This window comes from Hoplias malabaricus, chromosome 2 (assembly GCF_029633855.1).
Source record: "Hoplias malabaricus isolate fHopMal1 chromosome 2, fHopMal1.hap1, whole genome shotgun sequence".
NCBI classification, from domain to species: domain Eukaryota; kingdom Metazoa; phylum Chordata; class Actinopteri; order Characiformes; family Erythrinidae; genus Hoplias; species Hoplias malabaricus.
The window spans coordinates 84,702,604-84,726,596 of NC_089801.1; the positions used below are offsets into that span (position 1 = coordinate 84,702,604).

At 43.3% G+C, this 23,993-nt stretch overlaps 3 protein-coding genes across 3 annotated transcripts; all 3 read right to left on the reverse strand.

Annotated features, from left to right (window-relative positions):
* Window positions 1-464: 464 nt before the first annotated feature.
* LOC136687507 (zinc finger protein 79-like) lies at window positions 465-2,760 on the reverse strand. The gene is made up of 2 exons (XM_066661967.1): window positions 2,577-2,760; window positions 465-1,575 (listed from the first exon to the last, which is right to left on the reverse strand). The coding sequence occupies exon 2, from the start codon at window positions 1,527-1,529 to the stop codon at window positions 609-611; it is 921 nt and encodes a 306-aa protein (XP_066518064.1). The 5' UTR covers window positions 1,530-1,575; window positions 2,577-2,760; the 3' UTR covers window positions 465-608.
* Window positions 2,761-3,038: 278 nt separating this feature from the next.
* Window positions 3,039-17,878, reverse strand: LOC136678916 (zinc finger protein 850-like). Its single transcript, XM_066657108.1, has 5 exons — window positions 17,550-17,878; window positions 15,844-16,837; window positions 15,605-15,792; window positions 7,778-8,612; window positions 3,039-4,992 (listed from the first exon to the last, which is right to left on the reverse strand). Exons 2-5 carry the CDS (start codon window positions 16,767-16,769, stop codon window positions 3,942-3,944), a joined length of 3,000 nt encoding a protein of 999 aa, XP_066513205.1. The 5' UTR covers window positions 16,770-16,837; window positions 17,550-17,878; the 3' UTR covers window positions 3,039-3,941.
* Window positions 17,879-18,064: 186 nt separating this feature from the next.
* LOC136687513 (zinc finger protein 420-like) lies at window positions 18,065-23,775 on the reverse strand. Its single transcript, XM_066661973.1, has 3 exons — window positions 23,645-23,775; window positions 21,971-23,002; window positions 18,065-19,076 (listed from the first exon to the last, which is right to left on the reverse strand). The coding sequence occupies exons 2-3, from the start codon at window positions 22,898-22,900 to the stop codon at window positions 18,303-18,305; spliced, it is 1,704 nt and encodes a 567-aa protein (XP_066518070.1). The 5' UTR covers window positions 22,901-23,002; window positions 23,645-23,775; the 3' UTR covers window positions 18,065-18,302.
* Between the last annotated feature and the right edge of the window lie 218 nt (window positions 23,776-23,993).

A 23,993-nucleotide genomic window follows, 5' to 3' on the forward strand; every position in this document is an offset into this window, starting at 1 on the left:
GGAGAGTAAACGAATACACTCAAATCTGAGCACAAGGGGCGGGGCTTGTCTGAATCTGGGAATGATAAAACGAGTGCCCTACGTCAGTGTATAGACATTGTCCAGCAGGTGGCGCTAATAAATTAAAAAAATTGTACCGAATCAGCAGTTCACGCCGTCGCTTTCCGGGCTCAATCCCAAATGGCTCTCTACATAGCGCTCAGTCAAATGACAACAAATTGTACACAAAATGAAACGCTTTTTATATCTTAAATATTCCAAAAACAGAGCTTTGAGATGCAAACTGTATGAATAAGGCTCCATTTGAATGATATCTACAGTGTTGTAGCAGGAAAACACAGACTGGATATTCATGTTTGTTTATTAAATATTATTCGTGTTTAGTGTGAATAAACCCGTTCTGTTCGACTCAGTATAATTTATTATTTTAAAATATTACATAATACATTTCATCTGATGTGCTTCTCAGTTTTTACTGATTTAACTTAAAATGAAACAAATCTCAGTTATATCATTGTTATTGTGTGTTTTCCTTCCATATTAATGACATTAACAGCACAAAATAAGTCTTAATTACAGTTAGGAGGAAATTCCAGAGTAAGACCAGCTCACACATCATGGGTTTCCACCTCACTCTTACAGCACTTGTGTGTCTTTAGTGTGAACATGTGCCTGAAGTTCTGTCCACAGTCTGAGCAGAAATACGGCTTCTCCCCTGTGTGAATGCGCTGGTGTTCTTGAAGAGTACTCTCTCTGTTGAATCTCTTCCCACACTCGGAGCACTGATACGGCTTCTCTCCCGTGTGGATGCGCTGGTGTCGATGGAGAGTGCTCTGCTGTTTAAAACTCTCTCCACACTCGGAGCAGTGAAATGGCTTCTCTCCAGTGTGAATGCGTAGGTGTTGGTAGAGAGTGCTATGTTGCGCGAAACCCTTCCCGCACTCGGAGCAGTGATACGGCTTCTCTCCGGTGTGAATCAGCTGGTGTCGCTGGAGAACGAACAGCTGGGTGAAGCTATACCCACACTCTGTGCAGTGATACAGCTTCTCGCCGGTGGGAATGCGCTGCTGTGGTTGCAGAGTACCCTCTGACTCCAGGCACGGACTCAGCATCTCTCCGGTGTGAACGCGCTGGTGCTGATGAAGAGTGAGCCGTTGTTTAAACCTCATCCCGCAGTCTGAACAGGAGTGTGGCCTTTCTACTTTGTGAATGCTCTGGTGCTGGTAGAGAACACTTTGGTTCTTAAAACCCTTCCCACACTCAGAGCAGGAATGTGGCCTCTCTCCGGTGTGAATACGCTGGTGATGTTGAAGATAGCGCTTCAGAGCAAAGCTTTTGCCGCACTCTGGACACTGGTGCTTTTCTCCACTGTGGATCAGCTGGTGTCGATACATGTTGTTTTTGAATGTAAAACTCTTCCCACACTTTGAACAGTGGTAAGGCGTCTCGCTGTTTACACCGCCTTGATTTCTACAGCCTGATGGACCCGAGAGTGAGTCTTCAGTACTGCAGTGTGGTACGGACGCCATTTTCCCTCCTTTAATCTTCGGATTCTTGTGAGAGAGGTGGTAAAATCTGTAGAAAAACAACAAAACAGACAGTCAACAGTTAGATTTAGTAACCAAAACGGACCAAATTATAGACACGGTTTACTGTACAACAGCAATGAAAACTACAAAACACCACTTAAGATCATGACTTGTCATGAATTATGTACAACCTCCATTTCCAGGAAATTTGAGACACTCTCTGAATACTCAAAAAACTAGACCTGAAACTGTTAGCTACAAATGCCTCTTTTTCAAGCTTAAGCCAAAGAACGACACAAGGGTCAGACGTTCAGACATTGGAGACTCTGTTAATTATGGGCTGTACATGAGGTTATCAGGGTGAGGCCTGTTCATAGGGGTCTGTGTGCTCTCAGCATTAACCAGCCGTGAGCCGTTCACATCCACGCAGTGAGGGTTAGTTGAAAGAAGAGTTAACAGACAACCTTGAGCAGGAAGATTGTGATTAAACCCTTATGACTGATAAACAATGGCGTCGAGTGAATGGGAACAGAACAACACTGACTCTAACAATGTACTAAAGATATTATTCTAACAGTCAGATTGCTTGAAATACTATTTAGGTTCAGAAAAGCAACACATTATGAAATTATTTTTTATGACGGCGATTTTTCCCACAGGAATGTCGCTAGGAGAAAGAACTCAACGTTTGTGTTCCTCAAATGCTGCACAAAGTTGGGTTTTATCAAGTCCAAACACTAAACGTACGTCTACAGAAAAGCTCTGTACAAAAGTACCGTGTAAACCGTTTGTTTTAGGAGGAATGTATTAAATTATATGGTCTTCATTCTCACAGAAAAGCACAAATACGATGTGTTTAAACTGTAATGCGACCGTTATTTTCCCCACTAGTGTTTTTGTACGTTTCATACAGGACTTTTATTTTGTACATCAGCCGACTACACATTTGGACCATCAGCGGTGTGTAAATGAGGTGAGAGTAGACCTCTGGGGTTTATTCTGAGACCCCCCTGGATTAAACCGTGTGGACGAATATAAACCCCTCACCTTCAGCGCTTCAGCTCCCGTCTGTGTTCATCCGGTAAAAGCGGGTGGCGTCTAAACTCGTATCAGAAGGTCCGAAAACTGGAGAGTTCTGTTTGTACTGGAGGAAATAGCGACAGTGACCTACGTAGGGAGCAGGGAGTCAATTGTAACACGGCCTCAGTTGTGTGGTTGCTATGGCGACGTGAACGCTTTTTAACCGCCATAGGGGCGAACTAAAGATCATTTTATATTAAATATATAATTCAATTTAAAATATATTAAATGCTTTTTTAATACATTATACGTCGTATATTAAACGGCTTTTATTACACCGATGTTTTCTTTTCATGTAGGATTTTATTTATTTGTTAATAAAATAAAGGCTGAATAGAAAAAAAACATACTGCAGATTGTTGTTTGTCCTCCATTTTGGGGAATTGGGTTTATAAATATAGGACTATTTATTTATGTACAACTTTGGCACACAAGGAATGCACACCCAAAACTAACCCAGTTTCATAAGTCTGTTTAACAGAGAAAGCAACTTTCACAGTCACAAATCAAGTAGGAAAATTAGAACAGTATAATTCACAACAAGACCTGTGTTTAACGAAGACAGCAATTTACAGAATAACAAATACACAAGAACAAAAATACAAAGCCAAACTAATACAATGAGTCAAAACTAAACCCTGTGGACTGAGACACCATTCACACAGATTAGTTTAAATGTAAAGGTGTGATTATTTGTCGTTGTACAATGAAATGGGTATTTTGCAGTTAACCCGACACACATAGGCTGTGTCTTAAACAGAAGGCAGCAACCTTGACGCTCACAGGTCAGTGCCTTAGAAGGAAGTACTTTGTAAATTAAGGTTTATAACTGAATCACATTAGAGATAGTCTTTAAAAGCAGCAATAATTTAACTTGTTACTAGATACACCTACAGTGCTATTTCTGAAAATATCGGAGCAGGACACATGCAGCCTATTTCAGCCCAGAGGTCCCAGTTGGGGTTGGGTGCGCCTTGCTCAAGTGCTCCTCGGCTGTGGATTGAGGGAGGATACAGTGCTGTTCCTTCACTCCCACCATCCCCAAGTATCCTGCAGGTCACGGGAATCAAACCAGTGAACCCCCAGTCCCGAGCTGACTTCTCAAAGACGGGATGTTTCCTTAATGTTATGGCTGTTATTGAAGAAGTTCAAATATTATTATTACATTTATTGAAGATCTGAGCGTACACTGCGTTGATGAATAAGAGCCAATAGGCAGAAAGAGTGAAGTCCTGACTCGAAGTCTTAAAGTGCAGCAGAGAAACAAGTCCAGTTCAAGTGAAGATGGAGAGAGAAGACCTGGAGACCTTAGAGAACTTCAATTCAAGAAACTCACGCATGGTGGGGCTCCACTTCAGTCTTAATGCACTTGTGTGTTTTATACGGATACGTATCCCTGAAGCTCCGGCCACATACAGAGCAGCGATACGGCTTCTCTCCCGTGTGAATAAGTCTGTGCCGTTGGAGATGACTGTGTCTGTTAAAACACTTCGCACACTCGGAGCACTGATACGGCTTCTCCCCGGTGTGAATCCGCTGGTGTCGTCGGAGATGACTGTGTTGATTGAAACTCTTCCCGCACTCGGAGCACTGATACGGCTTCTGTCCCGAGTGGACGAGCTGGTGTCGATGGAGGGAGTTCTTGTGGTGAAAACTCTTGCCACACTCTGAGCAGCGATACGGCTTCTCGTCCGTGTGAATGCGCGTGTGTTCTTGGAAATAACGGTAGCGGACAAAGCCCTTGCCACACTCTGCGCAGTTATACGGCTTCTCTCCCTTGTGAAGATGCTGATGTTCTAGGAGGTGACCGTACCGTGTGAAACTCTTGCCACACTCTGAGCAGTAATACGGCTTCTCCCCTGTGTGAATACGTACGTGTTCCTGGAGATGGCAGTACTGAATATATCTCCTCCCGCACTGGGAGCACTGGTACGGCTTCTCTCCAGTGTGAATGCGCTCGTGTCGATGGAGAGTGCTCTGTTGTTTAAAGCACTTCCCACACTCTGAACACTGATACGGCCTCTCTCCGGTGTGAATGTGCCAGTGTTCCTGGAGATTCACGTATCGAGTGAAATGCTTGCCACACAACGAGCAGTAAAACCGCTTCTCTCCAGTGTGGATACGCAGGTGTTCTTGGAGATGACTCTTTACCGCAAAACCCTTGCCACACTCTGAACAGCGGTTGGGTTTTTCCCCGCTGTGGATGCGCTGGTGTCGACGGAGAGTGCCCTGTTGTTTAAAACTCTTCCCACACTCCGAACACTCGTGAACTCTGTCATCGTTTACACCGTCCTGCCTTCTACGGGCCGTACCAGAGAAAGTGCCTTCAGTACCACAGCTTGTGACGGATGCCATGCGTCTCCCTTTACCTCGATTTCTTGCTCTTCATCTTCTGATATGGGAGAGGAAATAAAGAGTCATTTTCACACATTATTAAATCATTCCTATTATTAACCTCTTCCCATGGCTTCCCACTCCTAGATTATAGACTACGGACAGTGTCCGACTAGAGGGCAGAGTGGAACTTAGAGGAGATGGAACCATTTGTTTTTGGTCACTTTGGAGTAATTTCTAACAGTCACTGCTTCTTTTTGTAATCATTTATTTACTGAAAGACCTCTATTTGTGCCACACACACTGCTGCTGCTCTGTAAATGTCTTGTACTCATAAGTATAATGACATTAAAGTTTAATACTTATGTAAACTCTGTTGTACAGTACTGTAACACCATATTTAATGAAGTCATTACCTCAGCTTAATTTACTTCTATATGAAAAAATACATTTGTTCGTCAAATGCTGCCAATTAACTCGACAAAGTTGGCATAGAATCACGTCCAGACATTAAACTGAGGCCTTTTTATAACTGGACAGAAAAAATTTTAAAAGTGGACAGTGAGAACCGTTCGTTTAAGGAGGAATGAATGGACAGATATTGTGTTCCTTCTCGTAGAGAAAAGCACGTAGTAGTTGTGGTTAATCTTTAATTAAACCGTCATATATTTCCAATAAATTGCAGTGTTTTGCTGTTTGGTTGAGGACTTTTATTTTGTATATCAGCCTAACGTCTCCTACACCTCGGGAGCCTCAGCAGTGTGTAAATACGGACAGAGTGGACCACTAGGATCTATTTTTAGAGTCCCGGGACTAAACAGCGTGGACGAATATAAACCCCTCACCTTCAGTGCTTCGCCTTCCGTTTGTGTTCATCCGCGGTAAAAGCGGGTGGCGCCTGAACTCTCTCCCCGTCCTGATCGCACCAGAGCCGGTCTGAGGGGAGTCTGTCCACTCCCTATTGATCCCATTATAACGCAGAATGATTACTGACCGCTAGAGGGCGGAAGTGAGGAAGTCCTGTGTTAATGGGAGTGAATGGAGCTAAACATTTTAACACATCGTACCTCCAACAATTGTAACTTTACAGGAGAAGGAAAAATCCGTATTTAACTTCAAGTGTAAATTAATGTAAAATAATTTTATTCCAAGTAATTTTGGAGCGTTTCTATTGGTCTATTCATCATGAAACCTTCACACAATGTGGACAGCTGCTGCTCTCAAAACCCAGCTCCATTAGCGCCCTTGGATTGTACTGTGACCTAACTCTGACCACCAAAACCCTTTGTTTTGGATGGTTCTGACTTTGTGATTTACTCACTGCTTTCACTCCAAAAACATGTAAAAACCTTTTATTTCACTCTTAATTCATCACATGTGAAAATTGCACCCTCTGTGAACCGTGAATATCATTTGATATAAAAATTCTCAGCCATGAGAAAGAATAAAACATAACCCATCTCTCCAGTTTCACACACTCGTGTGTTACTGCAGTAAACATAAATAAATTTAATTAAATTTAAACAGCTGTGATTCTCACTGTATTCATCCTGTTGTGTCCCAAACTGCACGCTAGCACACTACATAGGGGTATAAAACAATATGAATCTTCTGTACAATTGAGTGCCCTTCTGATAGAGTGCAGGCAGGTGTGATTTGGGACACAGCATCTATCAGCTCACACAATTCAACAATTTAAGGTGAAACAGAAAATGCAAATAAGGAGCTGGTAAATAAGTAAGATAAGCACTGCATAAGCAATATATGTCTTTGTGTCTTACATAAAATATACCTTGATTTGAGCTACAAACGTTAGTAATAAATACTAAAAACTGAAGTACAGGGAGACGCAGCACACACTTAGGAACTCCTTTAGATCGCTCACTAAATTGTACTGTGGAACCAAGATATATCAGACCAACTGTAAACAATGCAACAATACATCAACTTTGATTTGGATTTTGGTCTGGATTTCACGTGTGAAGGTACAACAACAGAAGAAGCATCGTTTAGGAAACACGCATATAGGGTAAATCCCATTCCTTTTACCCCTTCCCCTTGTTTTCAGGTATTCTCTCGCCCCTTGGAGCTGAGTTACAGGGCGTAGTGTTTAAAATACCCTCCCTCCTACAAAATGGGACGACCCTTCAAGGTCCTGAAACATCATCAGAACACAATAAAGCATCGCTTCAGTGGCGCTCTGCTTCCAGTCTTAAGCAAGATCAGAGAAGTGCTGCCGGATTTGAACTTAGTTAACCTTAGGATATCACACGTTCAAAGGTGTTCCACACTCATATAATTATCACCCACTCCTCACTCTCTGTGATATGAAGAACTGAAAGACTCCAGTGTCATAACAAGCAGAAAACACCGCAAACAGTCGGCCAATGTCTTTGAATTTCCAGTTCCACCTTAAATTCTGAAGTAGCCACAGGCGCTAGAATGTAATTGCTTCAAAATTTAAGGTGGAACTGGAAATCAATTAGAAACTGTTAGCAATGTTTTCTGCTTGTTATGACACAATGCATTAAAACTACATTACAGTGAGACAAACGCCGGTGATCGTAGAGTCTAAAGGAGAACATCTGTGGGTTTCTTTGGTCACTAGCACCACCATTTCATCTGTGATTCACAAGGCATTCATAGCCCTTCGTTTGAAAAATCTCCATTTGAAGGTACATACAGCGTTAAAATAATCTGTAAAACAATCGAGAATTGCCAACCCCACCCCTAGGCAAAACAGATGGGTAGGACTAAGGGGTTAAATGGGTTTAACGTGGAGTTGAGGGGGACGACGACATTCCAAACCAAGAAACCCTACTTGACCAACTCACATGTCATTGGTTTTCTCTTTCAACTTCGTGCACCTGTGCGTCCTATAAGTGTTCACGTGCCTGAAGTTGTGTCCACACCCGGAGCAATAATAGGGTTTCTCCCCGGTGTGAACACGGAGGTGTTCCTGGAGGCGACAGTACTGAATAAAACCCTTCCCACACTCGGAGCAGTGATACGGCTTCTCCCCAGTGTGGAGGCGCTGGTGTCGATGGAGAGTGCTTCGCTGTTTGAACGTGCTCCCACACTCGGAGCAGTAATACGGCTTCTCCCCGGTGTGAACACGGAGGTGTTCTTGGAGATTACAGAACTGAGTAAAACTCCTCCCGCACTCGGAGCACTGGTGGGGTTTGTCCCCTGTGTGAATGCGCTGGTGTCGATGGAGATTGCTCTGCTGTTTAAAACTCTTGCCACAGTCCGAGCAGCTGTAAGGCCTCTCCCCAGTGTGGGTACGCAGGTGTTCTTGGAGGTGACTCTTTACCACGAAACCCTTGCCACACTCTGAACAGCGGTTGGGCTTTTCTCCTCTGTGGATGCGCTGGTGTCGGTGGAGGGTGCTCTGTTGTTTAAAACTCTTGCCGCACTCCGTGCAGCGATACGTCTTCTCTCCGGTGTGAATATGCAGGTGTACTTGGAGATAACTCTTTAGAGTAAAGCTCTTCCCGCACTCTGAGCAGAGGTAGGGCTTTTCTCCGCTGTGGATGCGCTGGTGACGTTGCAGCATGCTCTGATTAGTAAAACTCCTCCCACACTCTGGACAGTCCGTCCTGCTCCGACATGACGTACCGGAGGACGTGTCTTCTGTATCACCGCTGTTCATGGATGCCATCCTCCCTCCTTCACTGATATTACTTCCTCTTCATCTTCTGAACTGTGTGCAAAAAGAATGGGAAAGACAACAGAGAGACAGAAATATTCAGAACCTAATGTGAAGTGAACAAATGTCCACATGGTTAAACATGTCTTACTTACTCAGTAACAAAATAAAAGTACGCCAAAAGTAAACAGATACAGAAAACACATGGTTAAGCCATTCCCATTATTAACACGTTCCTGTGTCTTATTAATTAGTTATTATTAATTATAACATTTCCTGCTACTGTTAGAAATGCTACTTTAACTTCATCTCTGTTCTCTAAACTATCCACTGTGGCTCTAAAATGTATTTATTACACCTTTTGGGTTTATTTTTCTTTTCCAATCTGGGACTTTTATTTGTGCAACAAAAAAAACCTGTTGCTTTGTAAAAATCATGTACTAATTCATACGTCTAAAGACGTACCTCAATGTGGTTACTTTATGTTTAACGTGAGAATGCCATTTCCGTTAAAGTTCAATAAAGTGTTAATTCATTTTCCACATCTTAAGCCCTTTGTTAAATCGTTTCTACGACATATTTAAGAGAGAACAGCGCAAAGTCGACGTGGTTAATCTGTAATGAAACCGTCATTTTCCCAATAAACTGTAGTGTTTTTGTACATAGCTCTGTTTTGGCTGTGGGACTTTTATTTTGCACAAATCTGGACCTTCAGCCGTGTATAAATAAGGTTTATTTGTTTATTTTTCTGAGCACCTCTGCATTGAACAGTGAACGTATATAACACCCTCACCTTCAAGCGTTAGCTCCCGTTTGTGTTCATCCGGTAAAAGCGGGTGGCGCCTGAAGTCTCTCCCCGTGTAGATCGCACCAGAGCCGGTCTGAGGGGAGTCTGTCCACTCCCATTGATCCCATTATACCGCAGAATGATTACTGACCGCTAGAGGGCGGAAGCAAGGATGTCCTTATTGAATGGTAGTGAATAGAGCTAAACCGCTAAAAACGTTTTAACAAATGTTTTCTATCGTTCAAATCAAATCAAATCAAATCAAATTTATTTATATAGCGCTTTTCACAACTGATGTTGTCACAAAGCAGCTTCACAGAATTCCAGTAAGACAAGATTTGACATGAAATGTAAAGACAAATGTAAAACCCTCAAGTGAGCAAGCCAGGGGCGACAGTGGCAAGGAAAAACTCCCCCAGCTGAGGAAGAAACCTTGGGAGGAACCAAGGCTCACAAGGGGTGACCCATCCTCCTCTGGTCAATCTACTGGTGATGATAGTTAGTAGTCCATGAGAACTTCAGTGTAGGGACAGCTTCAAGGCACTTGGTGGTTGCTGGAGCGTGGGCAGCTGGTCTGAAGAGTGGAGGAGGATCTCGACAGTCATCCATCAGTGTCCAGACAGACAGGTGGGCAGTCGTTTACTCGGAAAGATGTAAAGGGATGGAATTAGTTTTGAACTGTTTTGTGTTTGTAAAGTAGAAAATATGAAAATTTCCAGAGTGTGGCTAATGACTCCGGCAGATCTGACTATGACAGCATTAACTAAAAGGAGAGAACCAGGAGGACACACAGACACGGGAGCATCCTGAAACACTGGCATCCCTCCGCTCCACCGTCAACAAACCTGAGTGATCGCGAGAAGCGGCGGGACGACAGCACCAGCGTCTCAGTATACTATAATTCCCTGTGTCCATGGACCCCCCGGATCTGCCGCCTTTATCTATGGGGGAGCATTAGCTACCAAATGATAAACTAAACAAATGAGTTTTTAGCCTACATTTGAAGATTGCGACTGTGTCTGAGTCCCGAACATTTTTTGGAAGATCATTCCAGAGTTGGGGGGCTTTATAAGAAAAGGCTCTTCCCCCAGCTGAGGCCTTCTGAATTCTGGGAACATTTAAAAATCCAGTATTCTGTGATCTGAGTGAACGTGGAGGCTCATAATAGGAAATTGTATCTTGAAGATATTCAGGAGCAAGCCCATGTAGAGCTTTATATGTTAATAACAAAATTTTGTAGTCAATGCGGAATTTAACAGGCAGCCAATGAAGTGATGATAAAACTGGGCTGATATGTTTAAATTCTCTAGTTTTAGTGAGGACCCTAGCTGCAGCATTTTGAACTAGTTGAAGTTTTCTTAAATTGCTGCTGGTGCATCCTGACAGTAGTGCGTTACAGTAGTCAAGCCTTGAAGTAATAAAGGCATGTACTAATGTTTCTGCGTCCTGGAGGGATAAGGCATTTCTAATCTTAGCAATATTGCGAAGATGTAAAAAAGCTGTCCTAGTGATACTACCTATGTGTTGATCAAATGATAAATCCGGGTCAATTATAACACCAAGATTTTTTGCTGCTGAACCAGGTTTAACTGGAAAGTTAGCTAGATCTAAAATTAAATCTGATAATTTATTTCTTGTCACTTTTGGACCCAAAAGCAGGACCTCTGTTTTGTTGCTGTTTAGAAGGAGGAAGTTACGCAACATCCAGCCTTTCACGTCTTTTACACAGTCCTCTATTTTCTTTAATCTGTGTTTGTCATCGGGCTTGGCTGAAATATACAATTGTGTGTCGTCTGCGTAACAGTGAAAGTTAATGTCATGGTTTCTTATAACTGTGCCTAGCGGTAACATGTATAATGTAAATAATAATGGTCCTAAAATAGAGCCTTGTGGAATTCCAAATCTTACTTTAGAATAATTTGAATTTAGATTGTTTACTTTTACGAATTGATAACGTTCCGTTAAGTAAGATTTGAACCATAATAGGGCTGTCCCTGTGATTCCAACCATGTTTTCTAACCTTTCTATGAGAATATTGTGGTCTATTGTATCGAAGGCTGCGCTTAGGTCAAGAAGCACCAACAGGGATACGTGGCCTTGATCAGAGGCAAGAAGAAGATCATTTGTTATCTTGACTAGAGCTGTCTCTGTACTATGATGTTGCCTGAATCCAGATTGGAATTTTTCATATATATGATTCTTATGTAGATATGAACTAAGTTGTTGGGCCACAGCTCTTTCTAAGATCTTAGACAGAAATGGCAAATTAGAAATAGGCCTGTAATTAGACAGTGTACTAGCATCAAGATTTGGTTTCTTGATCATAGGTTTAATAACTGCTAGTTTAAAAGCTTTGGGTACATGGCCCAGACTAAGCGATGAGTTTACTATAGTTAAAAGAGGATCAATAATAGCTGGTAGTACTTCTTTGAGCAACTTTGTGGGAATTGCGTCAAGTGTGCAAGTTGTACAGTTTGCAGAGGTGATAATCTTCTCTAGTTCTAATTGTGGGAGTGGGTAAAAGGTTTCAAGTCTTTCTTTTACAGTTATATTATGTTTTATTTCATTCACATCAGGTGGCAGCCAGGATGGATTTGATCCTGTGGCTAGAGTTTGTTGTCTAATATTCTCAATTTTATTATTAAAAAAGTCCATAAAATCTTTACTGGTGAGAGTTGCTGGAATTAGTTGTTCAGAACCTGCTTGATTTTTTGTAATTCTAGAAAACACACTAAACAGTGCTCTCGGATTATTTTTATTATTGGAGATCAGCGAGGCCAGATATGCTGAGCGAGCTTTAGTGAGGGCATTTCTATACTCTATAAGGCTGTCCTTCCAGGCAGAATGAAACACTTCAAGCTTGGTTGATCGCCATTTCCGCTCTAGTTTTCGTAATGTTTGTTTTAAAGTACGGGTCTTATCGTTATACCATGGTGCGAGCTTTTTCTGTCTTATACTTTTATGTTTAAGTGGTGCTACCTTTTCTAAAGTAGATCGACAGGTATTTTCTAGGTAGTCAGTTAGTACATCTAGGTCCATTGGGTCTGATGGAGTTGGAACTGGGGTCGATAGTTCTGGTAGGTTTTCTATAAATTGTAGGGCGGTAGATGGTTTTATTATACGCCTTGTAGAATAGTGAGGGTTCTTACATATATTATGGATAAAACGTAGCTCATATGAAATTAAGTAATGATCGGAGATTGCTGAGGATTGCGGTAAGATATTAATTTTGTCAATGTTAAGACCTAGTGTCAGAACTAAGTCTAAAGTGTGGCTGCAGTAGTGTGTAGGCCCTGTTACATTTTGAGTAATACCAATAGAGTCTAAGATTGAGGTAAATGCCTTTTTTAGTGGGTCACTTTCCTTCTCGAAATGGATATTGAAATCTCCTACAATTATAACTTTATGATTGCACACCGCTAGGTTTGTAGCAAAATCGCTGAATTCTTTCAGAAATTCTAAGTAAGGCCCTGGTGGTCTGTAAATGTTGCATAATAAAAATGCGTCCTTTTTTGTGACCGGATTTGTAATAATAGTGGAGAGAACCTCAAAAGAAGAAAAGGTGTCACATTGTTTAAGACTAATTTCTAGGGTATTTTGGTAAATTACACATACTCCACCTCCTTTGCCTGATATTCTTGGGCTATGTGCATAATTATAGCCTAGGGGGGTGGCTTCATTTAGTGCTAAATATTCATTTGGTTTAACCCACGTTTCCGTGAGACAGAAAACATTGAATTTATGATCACTTATAATATCATTTACGATGAGTGCTTTTGAGTTTAGCGATCTTATGTTGAGTAACCCAAATTTTAGTTCTGAGGTGTTGCTGCTAGGTGTTGTGTATGATTTAATATTGATTAGGTTGCTGAAACAGGCTGATTTTGTTTTTCTACTTTTACATTTAGTTCGGGGGAAAGACACAGTCTCAATACAGTTGAACCTGGGTGACGCCTCAAGACAGTTCGCAGACGGTCGGTTTAGCCTGTCTGTCTGCGGCCTGGTCCCGGCTCTGGATTGTCAGCAGCTATCTACACTACTCTGCCGACTAACTAAAAGACTATGTGCTATACTGCAAGAAAGTAAGGCAGCACCCTCCCGCGTGGGGTGGATACCATCCCTACCTATAAGACCAGGCTTGCCCTCAAAACGTAACCAATTGTCTATAAAGCCCACTTGATTTTCGGAACACCACTTGGACATCCAGCAGTTTAACGCCCAAAGTCTGCTGTAAGCTTCGTCGCCACGCCGCATTGGTATGGGACCAGAGCAGATTACGGCATCGGACATCGTCTGGGCCAGTTTAATCACCTCTGTAATATTACCCTTAGTTACCTCAGACTGCCGCAGACGAATATCATTGGCCCCTACATGAATGACTACCCTCGAATATCTCCTATTAGCTAACAGTCTAAGGTTGCCACTAATATCCGGCGCTCTGGCTCCCGATAAACAGCTAACTGTTACTGCCGGCGCCCCTAAAGGAGTAGCTAATTTCACGTGCCGAACAATAGAGTCTCCTATAACCAGAGCACTCTTAACAGGCTCCTCAGCGGGTGCTTCGCTGAGCGGGGCAAACCTGTTTGACACGCGAATCGGAGGAGCGTGGTGTCCCGGTGGGCTAGCTTTGGCCTCAGCGTTAGCATCAGCCTTAGCTTTCCGGCTATGACGCCGAGACGTCACCCATTCACCCCGCTGTGAGGGCTCTAACGCCGGAGTCGTGGGGGTGCTAACTCTCCCTAAGGCACCCGGAGTTGCTAACACTGAATCTCGCTGTTTATCCCTCAACAATAATAAGCTCCGGATGCGCACTTCTAGCTGGTCCACTTTATCCACCAGAGAGCTAACTAGCTGACACTTACTACAAATACAACCACTATCTTTATCGCTAGAGGTGGAAAAGGGCGTTAAACTAAACATGCCACACTCTGAACAGGCAAAACAGCCAGTAGTAGCCATGGAATTGCAGGTACTTACCGCTTTTAGTGAATTTTAGTAACTTACACCAAGAACGTTACTCCAGGGTCCGGTGGCAGTTTTAGTGCCTCTGTAATGAATATTCCTGCGGAGACAATCTAAAAGATAGATCTATGGATGGTTAGTAGGTTATAAAAACAGATATAAATATAGAAATAACAATGGAAACGATTAAACAGGAAAACCCGAGCGATCAAAACAGCTTCCAAACGGGTACAGAAACAGCCAAACGGGTTGCCAGATCTCTTAGAACTCATTAAATTATTTCAGTTTTAATTCAGTGAAAATAGAAGAACACGTCACTCTAAATGTCACAGAAAGCGCAAACATTTGCCTTCGTTTTTCTGCAGTGTTTAGGTATCAGGTAGCAGAATGTTAGCTTTAATGCTAATCAATACTGAGGAGTTACAGGAATATTATAACTAAAGTTCAAAAGCGGTAATTATCTCGAAATAATTATATTGAGGTCATTCTCAAATCATTTCACTTAACTTTTTTTTCCCTTTCACTGTGTCTGTTTAGTGGCTGTGTAGTATCTTCCATTTAAAAACTATATAATATTTTTTACCTTAAAATTACAGTTTTAAAATCATTGTGATATTTCACTCTGTTGTTGCTGCTCTGGGCTCTGCACTGCAGAAACTGCACTATGTAACTATATGTAGCACTATGGAGAAACACAAATGGAAGCAAGTATGATTTGGATAGGGGATCATTCTTAGTGCTGTCACTTGAACCAAAAACATCCACATTCCAAATAATCCCTACTCTGTGGTGGACAGGGGACAGAGAGACAGACATTTCCAGCTAAAGGCAGAGTTACGGATCTTTCCTAAAAACATATTTGTAATATTTCTTGAAATACCCTTTTTATCAGTGCACACGGAAAAATAACTCCACCCACTTTTGGAAACAAGTGCAATATGAACAGATTAGTAGTGTTTATTAGAACTTATTCTAAATGTTATTGGTATATGTATTCCTATTCTTAATATTATTTATAATAAATTAACATTCATTATCTGTAAGAGCTTATTCAGTTCAGGGTTGTGGTGAGTCCAGAGCCTACCCGCAATCACTGGGCGCAAGGCGGGAACACACCCTGGAGGTGGCAATAAAGTAACATGATTATAATAATAATTATTATTATTTATTCAGATTATTGGAAAAAGCTTTTTTAATTTTCCTGTTGTTAAACTGTTCAGCTTTGTTCAAACTGTTCAAAACGTTATCATGCGGTCAGTTTACGAACACCCGTAAATCCCAGCACAATCAGGCCTTCAGCCGTCCAGCTGTGGAAAGAGGGGCAGGATGAGTCAAGTCCAACTCCACACATAGTTTGACTTGCTGCCTCAGAGTCAGTGGGTGGGACTTCTAACCCACTCAGGTGCCGCAGAGAAGCGGATGAAGCCCGAGTGAAGACGAAGAGAGCAGACCTGGATCAAGAGTCTCTGAAATTAGTGTTAGGGCACACATTCTGACCCACTCACACATCGTGTGTTTCCAGCTCACTCTTAATGCACTTGTGTGTCTTATACGTGGTCAAATGCCTGAAGTTCTGTCCACACTCTGAGCAGAAATACGGCTTCTCTCCGGTGTGAATGCGCTGGTGTTCTTGGAGGCTACTAGGCCGATTAAAACTCTTGCTACACTCTGAGCACTGGTACGGCTTCTCCCCAGTGTGAATGCGCTGGTGTAGGTAGAGGCTGCTCTTCTGTTTGAAGCTTGCCCCACACTCGGAGCACTGATAGGGTTTCTCTCCGGTGTGAATGCGCTGGTGCAGGCAGAGAGAGCTGTACTGTTTAAAATTCTTCCCGCATTCTGAACAGAAATAGGGCTTCTCTCCCGTGTGAATACGCAGATGCTCTTGGAGAGTACTCTGTCGATTAAAACACTTCCCGCACTCGGAGCAGTGATACGGCTTCTCCCCGGTGTGAATGCGCTGGTGGTCTTGGAGGTGACTGTGTCGATTAAAACTCTTCTCACACTCGGAGCAGTGATAGGGCTTCTTTCCAGTGTGGATGACCTGGTGTTGGTAGAAGGAGCTCTGCTGTTTAAAACTCTTGCCACACTCTGAGCACTGATACGGTTTTTCCCCGGTGTGAATGCGCTGGTGCTGATAGAGCACCACCTGCTGTCTAAAACTCTTCCCACACTCGGAGCACTGATACGGCTTCTCCCCCGTGTGGATGCCCTGGTGTAGATGGAGAGTGCTCTGTTGTTTAAAGCCCTTCCCACACTCTGAACACCGGTAGGGCTTTTCTCCGCTGTGGATGACCTGGTGTCGCCGCAGGTTGCTTTGGTTAGTAAAACTCTTCCCACACTCCGAACACTGGTGAGCTTTCTCACTGTCTTGCCTTCTCCTGCATGACGTACCAGCTAACGTGCCTTCAGTATCAGAGCTAGATGCCATGGCTTCTCCTTTATCGTCTTGACTTCTTGCGCTCTTCACTTTCTGATTTAGGAGTGAAGGTATAAACTCTGCAGGAAAGACAACAGAAAGACAGAGATATTCAAAACCTTACGTGAAATGTATGGGAAAATATATGGGACGTATGAATCCATTTATGTTGTTTCAAACAATTAAAGTTGTTTTTTGGCTTACACTGGGCACTACATAGGGTGGAGGGAGATATTTGAGATTCAGCCCTAGTGTTTTGGTGGTTGCAGAGTGACACACTGTACCTTGGCTTTAGTGTGGCTCAGAAAGAGGTTTAGGAGCCAGGCAAAAGTAGGAGAGGGACATATTTGGTTGGATTTTTTTAAAACTATTTCTACAAAATCACCTACTCCAGCTTTAAATCTTTTCCACTCTTTAACTTTATTTTGAAGGGAAGTACCAGCTCAGCTCTCCGTATTTAAAAAAAAATCCTTGCATTTGATAAATTTTGCTGGAACATATCCAAGCAGTAATCAGCATCTACAGAAATGAACCATTGACAAAAAGTGATCATTTAAAGAATGAATGGAGTGATACTGCGTTCATTCTCCCACAGAAAAGCACAACGCTGATGTGTTTAATCCGTCATTTTCCCACCAGATTGTAGTATTCTCGTACATCGCGCTGGGTTTTCAGGGACTTTTATTTTGTATAGGACCTTACGCGGTGTGTAAATAAGGCGAGAATGCACCTCTAGTATTTATTTGTGAAGCCCCCGGGACTAAACAGTGTGGACAAATATAACCCCCTCACCTTCAGTGCTTCAGCTCCCGTGTTCATCCGGTAAAAGCGAGTGTCGGCTGAACTCGCCCCCCGTCCTGATCGCATCAGAGTCGGTCTGAGGGGAGTCTGTCCACTCCCTATCGATCCCATCATACCGCAGATTTACTAACCGCCGCTAGAGGGCGAAAGCGTAGAAGGAATGTTTGAATGGGAGTGAATGGAGTGCCAAGAATAAAAACGGTTTTTCACATTTTTTTTCTGTCCTTCGTTCAAAAATATCGTATACCATTTAAACGTTAGGTGGAGGTATCACTGTATAAAGGCACAACAAACTTTTTTTTTCGGTACCCTACAGGTTGCTAGTGCTAATCAGAACTGAGGAGTTCTAACTAGAGTTGATTACCATTAAAATCCCACTACTTTGACATTACATTCTCTACCCCTGTGTCAAATGGAGCTCTAAATGGTTCCCTACACCTACGTAAAGCAGTAGAATAGAAATGAAATGTTTAATACAATAATGGATTATAAAAATGGAGTTTCATTGTTGCTGTGCATACTTTTACCCCCTCTTTCACCCTGTTAGCACTCGCTAATCAGTGCTTGCAAAGTTATAACAGTGAGTTAATATCAAGCCAGAGTTCAGAAGATGTTTCTACATAAAAACTATGTCAAGTCCAGACTGGGCGAGCAAGATGGAGAGAGCAGACCTGGATCAAACACTTTTTAGGAACATATTGAGTCAGGGGGAAACTTCAAACCAAGAAAACACACTTGACCAACTCATGCATCATGGGCTTCCACCTCCGTTTTTGTGCACTTGTGCGTCTTATACATATTTAAATGCCTGAAGTTCTGTCCACACTCTGAGCAGACATACAGCTCCGCTCCAGTTTGAACACACCGGTGTCCTTGAAGGGTCTTCTCCCGATTAAAACTCCTCCCACACTCAGAGCAGTGATAAGGTTTCTCTCCGGTGTGAACGCGCTGGTGCTGATTGAGAGTGCTCTGCTGATTAAAACTCTTCCCGCACTCAGAGCACGGATACGGTTTCTCTCCCGTGTGAATGCGCCGGTGCTGGTAGAGTCCACTTTTTTGTGTAAAACTCTTCCCGCACTCCGAGCACTGATACAACTTCTGCCCTGTGTGAATACGCACATGTTGATACAGAGTGCTGTACTGCATAAAACACTTCCCACACTCTGAGCAGTAATACGGCTTCTCTCTGGTGTGAATGCGCTGGTGCTGACATAAAGTGAAATGCTGTTTAAAGCTCTTCCCGCACTCGGAGCACTGGTACGGCTTCTCTCCCGTGTGAATGCGCTGGTGCTGACAGAGAGTGCTTTTGTTTTTAAAACTCTTCCCACACTGTGAACAGGTAAAGGGTCTTTCTCCGGTGTGAATACGCAGATGTTCTTGGAGGTAACTATTTGCAACAAAGCTCTTCCCACACTCTGGACACTGGTAGGGCTTCTCTCCGCTGTGGATGAACTGGTGTCGCTGCAGAATGCTTTGGTTAGTAAATCTCTTCCCACACTCTGAGCACTGGTGAGCGGTCTCAGTGCTTACACTCTCCTGGCTTCTGCATGACGTACCAGAGACAGTGCCTTTAGTTCCACAGCTTTTTACAGACGCCATATTGTGTCCTTTATTGTTTTGATCTCTTTCATCACCTTCCTCTATTCAAAACCTAAAGGGAGATGTAACAAATATACCAGTTACAGAATCAGTCACAGAAACCTGATCAAGACAGAAATGGAAAATTGTACAACAACAACATTACAATTTTTAAGATGTTCCCATTTTTAAACCGATTCTAATATCAGTTGGGGTTTTAAATAAAATGGTCCTACATTTTGGATCCAATGCTCATGTATCTATCAGTATGTTCAGTAGAATTTTCCTCAAGGTATAAAGGGTTAATCACCTTGCTGGTTTCACCTCAACCCAAATGAATATTCATAAGGTTTTTTGTCAGATTATATCTGTGACTTAATATATGTCATTAAAATGGTAATTTGATTTTCAGCTTCAAGTGTTTTGGTCACTTTTCTTACAAAAAAGTACAGAAAGTCTGTTTACATATTTATTTATTTTTTGTAGTGACTGGATTGGGGCAGTTTAGTTGTTTGGATCAAATTTACCTTGGTGAAAAACCACTGCGATAACATCGGTTGACAACGGGCAATGACGTCATCTTAACGCGTTTCGACTGACCATTGGGAAGTCAGTCATTCCCACACGTTATTAAATCATTGCATTACTGAGTCTACCACGAATACAGTTATTTAGCAGATAAATCCAATTATTACGTCATTCCCATCCCTTATTACGTCGTCCTCACACATTAATAATCTCCTTCTCTTAAATCTTTCCAGTACATTATTATATCAGACGCAATCGTTAAGTAGATCCAACGCGTTATTAATTCCTGCCCAATACTTTTTAATGCGTTCTTTTATGAGATTACGAACACCATACTGCTCTGTACAAAAAAAAACCTGAAAAATGGACAGTTAAAACCTCTCGTTTAACGAGGACTGAATGGACTGATATTGCGTTAATTCTCCCGTAAAATAAAAGCACCAAACCTATTAATCTGTAACGAAACCGTCCCTTTCCATTACATTGCAGTATTTATGCACAGAACTGTTTTGTTGGGGACTTTTAATTTGTACATCAGCACACAGTCTCCTACATCTCTGGACCCTGAGCGGTGTGTAAATACGGCGAGAGTGGAGCACTAGGACTTGTTTTTGTGTGGATAAATAAACCCCTCACCTTCGGCGCCTCGGCCTCCGCTCGTGTTAATTCAGTGAAAGCGGGGGGGCGACTGAACTCGCTCCCTGATCTGATCGCTTCTGGAGGTCCGAACAGCAGAGAACACTGCTGTTTTAATCAGGCAGCAGTGAGGTAGAGGAACGAGGGTTCGGGAGGGCGTGTGGTTAGATGAAGTGGGGACTACATAGGGAGTAGGGAGCAGAAAGATATTTGAGATTCAGCCTGACTTCGGGGGTTGCTATGGCTACGTGAACGCTTTCTTAAATGGCCAATCATACCAACCACAGCAGAAACTGGGCGTTTTTTTTCCCCGAGTACAGTCCAATCTGAGCACACGGAGGCGGGGCTTGCAGTAATACGGGTGTGATTTCAAATAAGGCCCGACTCCAGTGTAAGGACCCACACGGTCCAGCAGGGGGCGCGAATAAGGGAGAATTTCATTGACATACATACTGTACACTTCAGAACCAACATTCTAAATTCAAGATATTTTACGCTCCACTGAAGGGGGATTTTAAACACCTTCTCACGTTTCTTCATTTGTATTTTTATTGAACTTTTTAATAGAGTAGTTTTGCTTTAACTCTTTGAGAAGCGGTGGGCAAAAACTGACAACACTTTTCCATTAAAATCACAGTTTTCAGAGTGGAATGACCTGAGAACATTCCTTAAAATGACTGAATTCAGTAAATCGAAGCTGCTCCCATTGCTGATACCATTGTTCTGTTGCACATGTACAGCATGTACTAATTATTACCAGTCATGTAAAAGAGGGAACATGAAGGGAAAGAGGAGTAGATACGGGGTGTGGAAAGTGTACAAAGGACCTGGAGGTTTTTCCACTGTGGAAAGTCACACAAAATTAAATTTAATTCATAACTCTGTTAAATTGAGAAAGGAATTTTCTCAATTAAAATATATTAAGGAAAACTTAAAGTAAATTTAAATTTGAGAAAGTGATTAAAATTGGTGATGGCATGGTGGAGCAGCAGGTAGTGTCTCTGTCACAGCTCCAGCGTCGTGGGGGTTGTGGGTTCGAGTCCTGCTCCGGGTGACTGTCTCTGAGGAGTGTGGTGTGTTCTCCTTGTGTTGGTCCTCCTGACAGACAGTCACCCGGAGGAAACCCACGCAGACACAGGGAGGACACACCACACTCCTCACAGACAGTCACCCGGGGGAAACCCATGCAGACACAGGGAGAACACACCACACTCCTCACAGACAGTCACCCGGAGGAAACCCATGCAGACACAGGGAGGACACACCACACTCCTCACAGACAGTCACCCGGAGGAAACCCACGCAGACACAGGGAGGACACACCACACTCCTCACAGACAGTCACCCGGAGGAAACCCATGCAGACACAGAGAGGACACACCACGTCACAGACAGTGACGCGAATGTAAGCTCCCTCCTTGAGCACCATTGTGTCAGTAAGATGACAATTAAATACGGAAATAAATACAATTACACAAAAAACGTACAGTTTAAATTAAGCAACAAAAGTATTTATTGATTGTTTAAATACCTCACCACACCTCAGTCCTTTTCCCACCCCACAGCGCTAAAGTCCTGAAAGACGGGTTTGGTGTGTAAGGTCCAGCCACACTCATTGTAAAACCTTTGCCTCACTACAAACGTGCCTCAAAGCACTAACATGTCTTCACTTCTCGGTGAATGCAGTGGTGTCTTTGGAAAGCGGTCGGTAGAGAAAAGCCCCGTCCACACTCTGTGCAGTGAAAGGGCTTCACCCTGGCGTGAATGCGCTGGTGCCGCTGGAGAGTGTTCAGTCGGTTAAAGCTCTTCGCACACTCGGAGCAGTGGTAGGGCTTCTCTCCCGTGTGGATGCGCTGATGCTCCTTCAGGTGACTCTGATTGGTGAAACACTTCCAGCACTCGGAGCAGAGATAGGGCTTCTCCCCCGTGTGAATGCGCCGGTGCTGCTGGAGATTCCCCTGCTGATTGAAACTCTTCCCGCACTCTGAGCAGTAATAGAGCTTCTCTCCCGTGTGGATGCGTCTGTGGAGCTGTAGAAGACTCTGTCGGTTGAAACTCTTCCCACACTCAGCGCAGTGGTAGGGCTTCTCTCCCGTGTGAGTGAGCTGGTGCTGTTGGAGGTTACTCTGTTGGTTAAAGTTCTTCCCACACTCGGAACACTGGTAGGGCTTTTCTCCCGTGTGAATGCGCTGGTGAAGCTGGAGACGACTCTTCCGGCTAAACTTCTTCCCGCACTCGGAGCAGTGATACGGTTTCTCTCCAGTGTGAATGAGCTGGTGCTGGTGGAGTGTGCCCTGGCGGTTAAAGCTCCTCCAGCACTCGGAGCAGTGGTAGGGCTTCTCCCCAGTGTGAACGCGCTGGTGTGTTTTCAGATTGCTCCGTTGCGTAAAAGACTTCCCGCAGTCCGAGCAGTGATACGGTCTGTCTCCTGTGTGAATGAGCTGGTGTTGCTGGAGCGTGCTCTGGTGGGTGAAACTCTTCCCACACTCGCTGCAGTGGTGAACTCGACCCTTGTCTGTATTCTTCTGCAGTCCCCTGCGGGTTACGGCAGAGGACGATGGCTGAGAGATGGCGCTTGACAGTAATGCCATGTTTTCCATTGCTCATTTAATCTCTCCTCTCTCTACTAACAGAGAGAGTCTTACGTGGTCCTCTCGGTGGCGTGTTCTGATGTGGGTTCAAACGATGCAAACACGTAGACACTAGGAACACAAAGACAAAAAGGAACAGAGTCTTATACTCAACCACTATTCAAAAGAACTGCTTCAGGAAAATGACTGAAACCAGCAGCTGCTCTGAGCCTACAGTCGACTTAAAAAACACAAAAGGAATCCAGTGCACTAAGGGTTAAGACAACAGTACAAAAGCGTTTACACTGTACTGGCTTCGGCAAAGTGGACGTGGGCTAAAAGTGTCTTCTGTCCAAACCGTGGCCAGAATATTTTAGATCTGGGAACACTACACTCAGAGGTGTACAACTGTCCTCCAAAGGGCTGTTAGAGTCATGTCAGTGAATGTGGATCTAACACACACTGTCCTCATAGGCTTTAAACAACATTATAAGCTCTTTGTGTAAGGCTTACATCAACATTAATGACTTAAACATTGAAACATATAAAAACACGGAGGCACTGCAATGTCTGCTTAAAAAGAGCCCTTTTCAATGAGCACTTGAAGGACAATTCCAAATCAAAACATTGCCTACAAGTGCAATGCTAACAGCACTTAGCCAAGGCTTCTTCCAGCTGTTTACACAGTATCCAGCCTTCCTTTTAATCCCTCTCTCTCTCTCTCTCTCTCTCTCTCTCCAGAAGTGTATCAGAGACACGGTGTAGTCTCCTCACCGTCATCGAGCCACTGCTTCTGCTCCTCCATCTGCACCGTGCGGAATGCCCCTCTTCTGTTGTTATGAAGATTGAAGAGCAGCACCACGGCGCATTACCGCCCCCTACCGAGGATGGGGTAGAAGTCCTTTACAGCGCTTCAGATCAAACAGTATCACAGTTAGGATTAGAACAGCCCCTCAAACACACCCTCGGGTTAAAGAACCTTTCCAAGATCGGCGTAGGAGCCCAGGTTACTACCCAGAGAGCTCAGGCACGTCGGCGAGAGGAGCTCACAGTACAGGGTGTAGAAGTCCTTCAGAGAGTTACAGAGTTACAGCCAATCTTCACTTTATTTTGTTTGAGTATG